The sequence below is a fragment of the Talpa europaea genome (genome assembly GCF_964194135.1).
Source record: "Talpa europaea genome assembly, chromosome: 10".
In the NCBI taxonomy this organism is placed as follows: Eukaryota; Metazoa; Chordata; class Mammalia; order Eulipotyphla; family Talpidae; genus Talpa; species Talpa europaea.
In genome coordinates, this window is record NC_140077.1 from 76,685,559 (window position 1) to 76,695,901 (window position 10,343).

The 10,343-nt window shown below is 52.4% G+C and overlaps 1 protein-coding gene across 1 annotated transcript; it reads right to left on the bottom strand.

Moving 5' to 3' along the window:
* Positions 1-8,910: 8,910 nt before the first annotated feature.
* On the bottom strand, positions 8,911-10,057 carry GPR25 (G protein-coupled receptor 25; the record flags this gene model as incomplete). The annotated part of the gene is made up of 1 exon (XM_084245541.1): positions 8,911-10,057. The coding sequence occupies exon 1, from the start codon at positions 9,997-9,999 to the stop codon at positions 8,911-8,913; it is 1,089 nt and encodes a 362-aa protein (XP_084101667.1). The 5' UTR covers positions 10,000-10,057.
* Between the last annotated feature and the right edge of the window lie 286 nt (positions 10,058-10,343).

Genomic DNA, 10,343 nt, shown 5'->3' on the forward strand with positions numbered 1-10,343 from the left:
GTGGGGAGCAGAACAGGCAGATTGACTGAAATACACTGCTGAGGGGAGCAGCAGGCGAGACAGGAGAGGTCTGTTGCACATGTGGCTTGCTCCCTGGTCAGGGATTGAACTTGGGCCATAGTAATGGTGATAGTGCTGAGACTTAACCCCTAGGCCACCAGGGAGGCCTCTGTGCTACTTTTCAAAGTGCTTTCAAAATGCCTTTGCAATGTGTGAAAAAGCTCTTCATGTGCCTACGGCTGCTGCTATTGAGATTTTGAAGAAGACTGACCCTAAGAAGAGATCTGATCACACAGGCAGTGAGGAAGAGTCTGAAGCGAGGGCAGTGGGCAGGGGCTTTTGTTCCAACCAGTGCTGATCTAGATGCAGAAGATGTTCACAGCAGCAAGCAGTTCAAAGCGAAAACTTCTGAGAAGCTAGAGTGTCTGCTATCTGCTAATGAGATGTGTTAGTGCCTTTATGGCTCATCCACAGGGAAGCTTTCCCAGCAGACAACGATGAAATTGTGTATGTGGTGACTTAGAAACATGTTGATCATACCTTCTGCCAAAACAGCAGGACCTCTCAGGATTTATAACAAAGTGAAATGTGGCCGTGGCAGAGAGGCGTTGGAAAGAGAATGCAAGGGGGCCTCCCTGGTGACCTAGGGGTTAAGTCTCAGCTCTATCACTGCTGCGGCCAGCGTTTGATCCCAGGCCAAGGAGCTGACCCACATGGCACAGCAGACCTCTCCTGTCTTTCCTGCTGTTTCTCCCCTCAGCAGTGTATCTCAGTGAATCCACCTGTTCTACTCCCCACTCTGTCTCTGGTAAATCCTCTCACCCCCCACACCTCTGGTCTACACCCCAGTTCTTCTATGCAAAAACAAACAAACAAACAAACAAACAAACAAATGTAAGGATGAAGAGGATTGCAATTCAGGGGCAGATCTTCAGTTTCTTTACTCTGAACAGTACATTTTCTGTCTCTATGGAAATAATAAATTTAGAAAATGAGATGTGAGTAGCCTTGGGATTAGGCTTATTTTTAAAAAGAAGAAAGAATTCAAGGAATATTGTGCTTCCACTCCCTGTGACTGTGTGCTGGGACCCAGCTGGGGGACAGTCCGAGGTGCCACATTGCTTCTCTGAGGATGTCTGGGTGCTGAGGTGACACGCTGGATTCCAGGGAGGAGGTGGGCACACACAGCTGAGGACAGTCATTTTCAGAGCAGGGTGAACTAGATTAATCACCCCTTGTCTAGCACATCTGCCTGGGCAAACCACAGCGTCCGCCCAGACACTTGCAGCCGTTGTCTCGGGTCTGCACTTTGGGCTTTGCTGCTCATCAAAGCCCAGGCCCCCCACCCCCTTTTCACTTGCCAGCGAGTGCTGTTTCCTTCCCAGCTGGGGACTCCTGACCTCAGCTGGGAAGAGTCCCCTTCAGCTTCTCAAGTCGGTGCCAGACATGGCCTTAGCACAGGGCCCCGGGTTGCAGTAGTCTGGGTTCTCCAGAGAAACAGAACCCACAGAGGAAACAGACGAATAGAAAAGGTTTGTTATACAAGATTAGCTCACAGCACATAGAGCCCGGGAATCACAATCTGCAGACAGGAGATCAGGCGATTCATGATGTGAAAGATCCCGTCCCTGCCTGAGTCAGAGTTGGAGAAAGTCGGGGCCCAGCTCAGACAGTCGGGGCCTGGTGAGTCCTCTCTTACTCAGCCTCTTGGTTCTTCCCAGAATGTCAGTGGCCCAGGCCTGTCCACACAGGGAGGGCAATCTGTTCCACTCAGTCTGCAGACTCAAATGTTAATCTCGCCCAGAAATACCCTCACACACACATCTGAATAATGTTTGACCCAGTGTCTGGGCACCTTGTGACCCAGTCACATTGAACATGAAATTAACCATCAATCGCTCTGGTCTTGTGAGAACAGAAGCAGGGTGATGTCTCTGCAGCACCAGCAAGGGCAGCCCTACGGCGGCGCTCCTTTGCTTTGGATTAGTGACAAGCAGGGTAACGCAGGCACTAGAATGAGTGGAAGATGAAGACCAGGAGCAATAGGCCAGGACACATGAGTTGGTGAGTCCTGCCTTGTGTGCATGACCCTGGCAAATCCATAAGGCTCCTGGCATCTTAGTTCCCCCGTCGGCAACAGAGGTAATAATACAAGCTCTCTGGCAAGATGTTTTGGACAAGTGACATAAACTCTCCAGACTCAAATTGTTAATCTGTAAAACAGGGTCGATAATATTATGTACTCCACAAAATTACTGTGGGAACTAATAAGATAATACATATAAAAGCTTTAGCTCAGTGTGTGCTCGGTAAATAATACTTATTATTTTAACACCTACTTCAGAAGAATATTGTGCATAAAAGGTTTTTGAAATGATCTAACAAGATGGTAATTTTGTGGGTTTTTTTAACATTAGGCAGGTGTCAAATTGACAAAATTATTTTTGATGACAACGTCTGGGGTTATTTGGGTGTTGAATAGATATTCTTATATACCACTATAGAGAATGTAAAGTTTTCAAAAAAATTGGCACAATGTATCAAAAATCTCAAATTGTTCATAACCTTTGATGACTAATTTTGCTCTAGAAATTTGTCTGGAAGAATTCGAAATAAACATAAAGAATTTTGTACAAAGATGTTCATCACAGCATTATTTACAAGAGTGAAAACTTGAAAAAGATGAGGGACTCGTTAAATAAATGAGGTTACCTTCATATACTACATCAAATCACTTTAAAAACATGTTTGAATTAATGTTTTTGTGTCCTTTGGGTAGATACCTAGGAGTGGGACTGCTGGATCACATGGAAGGTCCATTTTTAGCAGTTTGAGGATCTTCCACACAGCTATATATAAATTTTTTTTTAAGATTTATTTATTTATTTATACAAGCACTGGGCACAGTCAGAAGCATGGGAGGGTGAGAGAATTCACCAGAGCCAGAGCGGGGAGCAGAGCAGTCAGAAGGACCGAAGTACACTGCTGAGGGGAGCAGCGGGCAGCAGGAGAGGTCTGCGCGCCATGTGGGATCCTCGCCCCGGGCCGGAGATAGAGCTGGCACTGCAGAGGCTGCGGGCAGCTTCACAGCCCAGTGCTCAACCGCTGCGCCACCAGGAAGGCCCAGCTATATATAAAAAATTTAAAAATAAAAATAATAAAATTGCAAACAGAAATTTTCCTCTTTAAAAAAACATGTTTGAGAATAGTATTTAATGACATGATGAAATTAGCATGCTGACACATGAAGAAAGCAGGCTACAAAATCATGTATATAATATATATTCAAATGTACTTACTGAACTCCAGTTTGGGCCAGGCGCTGGGTGTGTATTTGGGAACACAAGGGACTCAGTCTGTGATCCCATAGCTTGGCCCCGATTTAACCAGAGAAAGAAGCACATGTGTGTTTTTATATATAGAGAACAATAAGATATCTCTTCTCCTGGTGGAATAATGTGTATTTTTCAAATTTTTCTTTACATTTTCCTATGGTTTCCATGTTATCATTTTTTTTTAAAGATTTATTTTTAGTGGGCCTCCCTGCTGGTGCAAGGGGTTAAGACACAACCTCTCACCCCCCCATACCTCTGGCCTGTACCCCAGTTCTTGTATGCATAAATAAATAAATCTACAAGAACTGGGATGCAGGCCAGAGGTGTGGGGGGTGAGAGGATTCACCAGAAACAGAGTGGGGAGCAGAACAGGCAGATTGACTGAAATACACTGCTGAGGGGAGCAGCGGGCGAGACAGGAGATCTCTGCAGTGCCATGTGGGTCAGCTCCCTGGCCAGAGATCGATCTTGTGCTGCAGTGGCTGCCAGATAGCTTGATAGCACTGACTTTAACCCCTGAACCACCAGGGAGGCCCAGTGTTAACATTTAAAAAGAAAATAGTCAGGATTTATTGGATAATCAGGGGGAAAGTGTTTAACATGTTTGAGAGCCTGGGTCAGGGAGTCACTGGCTGTGATCTGGATTGAGAAAGAGTGAACATCTCTTTGGGGGCCCATTGGAGGGGCAAGAGAAAGCAGAGGAGACAGGATCTGAGCTGCCTTGTCTGTTGCCTGTGCCCTTGACCAAGCCTCACTTAGGAGGCTCCGTCTCATCACCCATCAAACAAGGCTAATCATGAGAGTCGATAGACTCAGCTGTGTGGACACACTTATTCAAATCTCGCCTGGACCACAGAGTCCGAAGCAGTTATTACTAGCTTAAGCAAGTGTTGCCACCTCTGGTCCTCGGTGTCCTCGTTCTTAGTAAGGACAAAATGGACTTTGGTCTAAGGTGCTGTGATGAAGGCAAGTAGGGGTCTAGTGCAGTGCCTGCTTCCACGGGACATGTAACTACATGCTCAACCAGTACCTTCGGACTCTGGGGCTAATGAAGAGGAGGTGTGACCCCCACCTTTGCCTGTTCTTTCCCTCTCACTTCCCAGGCATTCCCCAATCTTTCTATCCTTTGCCTGCCTTGACTGAAATTGGCGGCTGGGTGGGGTGAGGAGGGTGATACGAAGCTCCTGGGCAGGGCAGAGACGTCTTTGCCAGTGTCCAGAGTCCTCACTTGCCCCCAAAGTGACACAGGGGTGACAGGTGGGGGGAAGGCTGAGTCATATCACCAGGCTCAGCCCTACCAGCTCTGCCATTCTTCTGAACTCCCCAGATCACTCATCATCCCAGGGGCCCTGGGTTCCCACACTGTGCCCTGAGAAAGGGCAGAGGGAGAGGGTAAGAAAGCCCAGAATTAGTCAGAAGAACCAAACTAGAATCACCCACCACAGTGTGCCCAGCCTGTGCCCAGACGATGACCTTTCAAAGGGCCCCTGCCACCCCACCCTCTCCTCGCAGTCTCTGGGGTGGGGAAGGGGCAACCTTCACCCTCAGGGTGGGGCTCCTGTGATGTGTTTGTCTAAATGCCACACCAGGCGCTCTCAAGAACACGATTACCTTTGATCTATGAGGCAGCGTGCGCAGAAAGCCATCTCCATTCTTCAGATGAAAACAGAAAGTTTCCAGGCGGCTGGGAGGTGCCCTTGACAGGCTGGGCACAGCCAGAGTCCAGCTCCCATCAGGGTCTGATTTTAGCTCTCAGCTCTTTGCCAACTGCCGTTAAGAAAAAAACTTACAGAAATATTTGAAAATAAAGAAATTGGAGGCAGGGGCAGAGTGGGGGCGAGGCCAAGGAGAGAAAGGACTCAGCAGTCCCCTTCTAACAAATCCCGTCAGAAGGCACTGCATTTCTTTCCAGCCTTTGTGTGTCCGTCTCCAACACGACCAGCGTTCCTGTGTCATGCATGAACTTGACTGCCTTCCTTTTGCTCATGTTATTTCGTGGGGATGGAGGACAGCCCATGCTCAGCCCTTCAGGAGGTAGTTAATGAGTCCCTTCGACATGACACACCAGGTTGTTCCTGGCATTGGGGTTACAGCATCGACTAAAACAGACAACCCCCGCCGCTGGAGTTCTTATTCTGATAGGGGAGAAAAAAACCAACAAAGAAAGAAAATAGATGTCATTCCAGGGGTTGTTAGGCCAAGAGAAAAGACACATAACTATGTGCTTAACACTTATTCTAGACAAAGAAAAGAGCAGGAGAGGGGCCTCACGGGTGGCACAAGGTGTTAAGACGCAATCTATGAAGCTATCTGCAGCCACTGCAGCAAGAGATCGATCTCTGGCCAGCCAGGGAGCTACCCACATGGCGCAGCAGACCTCTCCTGACTCACCCGCTGCTCCCCTCAGCAGTGTCTTTCAGTCAATCTGCCTGTTCTGTTCCCCACTCTGTCTCTCGTGAATCCTCTCATCTCCCACATCTCTGGCCTGTACCCCCAGCTCTTGTATGAATAAATAAATAAATTTTGAAAAAAGAAAAGAGCAGGAGACAGTTTTATCCAAAGGACTTTATAGCGTGTAACATTTTGCTCCAACAAAACTAGCACGAACAATTCTCTTCCGTCCTCCAGGCTTGAAGAGTGTGGGTGTATTTAACACAAACCATTGTGTTATCTATTTTCCTTTAATCAACAGTGCTTTTCTAATCTCAGTTTAAGTAACTTCTCTGGTTTAATGAAGGCATTACTCCACTACTGTGGGACACCCAGGTTCTTCCCTTTCAGGTCTAAGTCTTTAAAAACTTCTCTAACTCAGTGCATCAACCTTTTCTTACTTATTATTATTGTCTTAAAAGAGCGTGGCCCAGTGAAATTCCAGGGTCAAATGGAATGAATATTTTGGAGAGATGAGATAGAAATATTTTTTTAAGATTTAGTTATTTATGCATATAAGAACTGGGGTACAGACCAGAGGGGTGGGGGTGAGAGGACTCACCAGAGACAGAGTGGGGAGCAGAACAGGCAGATTGACTGAAATACACTGCTGAGGGGAGCAGTGGGCAAGACAGGAGAGGTCTGCTGTGCCATGTGGGTCACCTCTCTGGCCGGGGATCGAACTGGTGCTGCAGTGGCTGCAGATAGCTTCATTGGTTGCGTCTTAACCCCTTGCACCAGCAGGGAGGCCCCAAGAGATAGGAATATTTTTAAAGCTCTTGATATAGCCTCACAAATCACTTTGTGCTAGAATCTATGTACAGACCTACCAGCAACACACAGGATGTGCTTCTCTAGCCAGACCCCTGCCGAGCATGTGCCTCCTCTTTCCCCTGTAAGAAATGGGGGTCCATGGGTTTGCATCCATCTTGTCTGAGTATGAGGAAATTTCCTAGGGACACAGGGCAGACTAATTCACTGACCCTCCCAAGCAAAAGGGGGGCCTTTTTTTCTCCACTGGCTGGAGTTCTGCATTGGGAGGGAAATGCTGTTTCAATAACTGCTGTAGCAGGAGACAGAAATGCTGAGACGCCTTCTTTCTGTCTGTTTGCAGGGAACTCAGTTAGTCTGAGAAGTAGCTTGGCAGGGCCAAGGGTAAGACGTGGACCTGGAGAAGCTGAGGTTCCACACACACAAACCTGATGCAAATCCACTTCCCTAACCTGTAGCCTCATCCCGAGAATCCTTTCTTGCCTCAGAGAGCAGCGATGAGAACATGAAGGCCCCGATAGAGCTGAGCTTTCAGAAAGGGATGCATCTGAAATCTGTCCTGCTGGCACCGAGACCCCCAGATGGAAGACTTGTCACTTAGGGTGTGTGGGAGGAAGGTGGGGTGAGATATTCCACCTGCTCTAATCCACCAGCCTCAAATGGTGCAGAGAAAGTCCTTGATACCAGAGGGTCTGCAGCAGCCTGAGGAATGCCCGGGCTACAAACCCTCCCAGCCCAGAGCTGAAGTCCCCATCCCAATGGGGACTGCCCCAAGGGCCTCCCAATTACCAAGTTCCTTTTCCTGCACTGATGGAAATTTCTCTAGGCCAATCTTCTTCTTCTTCTTTTTTTTTTTTTTTTAAAGATTTATTTACGCATAGAAGAGCTGTAGTACAGGCCAGAGGTGTGGGGAGTGAGAGGATTCATCAGAGACAGAGTGGGGAGCAGAACAGGCAGAACTACTGAAATACATTGCTGAGGAGAGCAGCAGGCGAGTCAGGAAAGGTCTGCTGTGCCATGTGGGCAGCTGGCTGCAGAGGCTGCAGATAGCATCTCAGTGCTGTGCTTAACCCCTTGCGCCACCAGGGAGGCCCTGGGCCAATCTTCTTAAGCCAAAAGTATGGACCCTGAATTTCCAAATCCCCCAGAAACCTCCAAGGACAAGCCAGAGTCAGAAGATGGAGAATGCCAAACATTTGTAGGTCTCAAAAAGGACAGGAAAAAAGGCTCTTTAGATACGTGAAAATCACAACATGTTTCCTCTTTGAAGCGCCGCCTGGCTGGCAGACGCTCTTCGATCTTTTTTTCTCTCTGTAACCTTCAAAATGTGAACTGTCCTCTAAAATAATAAAAATAAATGATTAGCTGCTCTCCCTGGCACAGCTAGCCCCCTGGGGCTCAATCTCATGCAGAATCCTGCCTACCCTGAGGTGAGTTTCAAGTCCTGGGGGGAGTCCCTCCTGACCCAGCAAGCGATTCTCTGCTGACACTCATTTTAGCTCCTCCTGCTCAACTGAAGAACGACACAGTCAGGGTCAAGCCAGGGCTGGCAGAGGTGTTTATTGAAAAATGTGAACTCACAGGGAAGCCCCCCGGGTGTGGTGGAGGGACAGACACTGGAAGCCTGGAGGGAGACCTCAGAACCCTCTCTTGGGTGAGTCCTAGCTTGGGGGAGTGGGGAGAAGATACAAAAGGAGGCCTGGTCTAGCCTTTCTGGGCAATTGTCCAGAGGAATCCACTGGGCAGTTACACTGGGGCTCGTTCCCATGGCTTTGGTGAGCTTTGAAAATAAAAGTCTGAATGGATGGTGAGGAGTGATGCGGCAAACACAGCTGTAAAGATGACTGCGTACAGAAGGGGTCGGTTCCCATCTCTAGATGTTCTGCAGAGTGAGAGGCACAGGAGGGCTGGGAGGAGGTGTTTCTTGGAAGGCAACTGGCTATTGTAGGGGCCGAAGAAAGCAAAGCCGGAGACCAGCGTGGCCTTTGAGGATCCGGGGTTGATGTTGTGAGAAGAGTCACTGCCGGTGGAGCGGGGAGGAAACCCGCTTCCCTCCCTTCTACTTGGCAGAAGCCTGGGTCCCCAGGTTGCTGCGTCTCCAGGTTGCTGCTTGAGCCTTCTCAGAGGCCTGGAGAAAATCAGAGCAGGGGTTCACTGGGTTGAGAGAGCGGCCAGCCCCGCAGCCGGTTCTGGGGCTGTCGCCGGGGGTGGGGGAGTTCAAAGAGTTCTGAAGGCGGGGGAGGGGGGGTGGGGGGGCGGGGCGAAGCGGATGGCTCGGGAGCTGGGAGTCCCGGAGAGTTGCAGGCTGCGGCCCCCAGCGATGGCCGCTCTGGGGCGTCGCGCCCACCTCCTTGAGCCGCGCTCCCCGCGCGAGCTACAGGGAGGCCGCTCGCCCCCAGCTGCAGGTCCGACTCCGGAACACCGAGCTGCTGTCCCTGGAGAGCGAGGACGCCGAGCTGATGCGGCGCGCCCCGCGCCCGGAGCACCCGCAGGTCTGGCGCCGCACCTGCGCGCGGAACGAGCGGTCCAGCAGCAGGTAGATGACCGGGTTGGCGCAGCTGTTGACGAAGGCCAGGCAGGTGGTGAGGGTGAGGCCCCAGCGCAGCGCCAGGAGCAGGCGGCAGGGCAGCGGCAGCACCCCCAGCCGCGCCAGGTGGAAGACGGCCCGCAGCGCGCTGAAGGGCAGCCAGGAGCCCACGAACGCGCTCTCGATGGCGAAGATGAGGCGCAGCGAGTTCCTGCGGGCGCGGCCCAGGTGCGGCGCCCGGCGCAGGCGGCGCGAGATCAGGCAGTAGCAGCAGAGCGTGATGCCCAGGGGCAGCACGAAGGTCAGCAGCAGCAGCAGCAGGCTGAGGCCCTGGAAGGCGTCGGAGGGCTCCTCGGCGCACTGGCTGCCGCCGCCCCCGGGCAGGGGCTGCAGGCCGCGGTAGGCCAGGGCGGGCAGGCCGGCCAGGAGCGCCGCGGCCCAGACGCCGCCGCACACGGCCAGGGCGCAGCGCCGGGTGCGCAGCGGCCGCGCGTCGAGCAGCTTCACCACCGCCAGGTAGCGGTCCACGCTCATGCCCGCCAGCAGCAGCGCGCCCGCGCAGCGCGTGGCGGCCAGCGCGAAGCTGCTGAGCTTGCACAGCCCCTGGCCGAAGGGCCAGAGGCCTCCGCGCGCCGCCGCCACGGCCCACATCGGCAGCGTCAGCACGAAGCCCAGGTCTGCGGCCGCCAGGTGCAGCACGAAGGTGTCCACCAGCCGCCGCGGGCCGCGCCGCCCCGCCAGCAGCCACACCACGAAGCCGTTGCCCAGCAGGCCCACCACGAAGGCCGCCAGGTAGAGCACAGGGATGTAGGCGTAGCTGTAGGGCAGGTCCCCCGATGGACACACCTCCAGCTCCTCCAGGGCCCCGGACCCTGACCCAGAGTAGTCCCAGAACGCTGTCCCCGGGTTGGGGCTCCAGAGCTCGGTGCCGGGCATGGCTGGGCCGCGAAGCCTGGGCGGGTGGCAACCCTGGGCGCCACAGCAGCTCTGAGTGGGGGTAGGCACTTCACGGCAGGTGCGCAGCACCTCCCTTCCTGCCACCCCAGACTGAAGCCAATGGGTGGGCAGGAAGGTCGAGGCGAGGCGGAGGAGAGGAGGGGTAGGGTGGGAGGGGCAGGTTCCTGTGGTGCTTGGTGGACCTCTATTTGGGGCTGATCCTAGGGGCAGGGCAGGGAGGGGCGGAGGGGGCTTCACAGCTGGGCCCTGGGAGAAGTCCTGGGGCTGGGAGGCATGCCCTGCACCCCCTCACCCCGGCCCCAGGCGCGAGGGCAGCTTGCCCC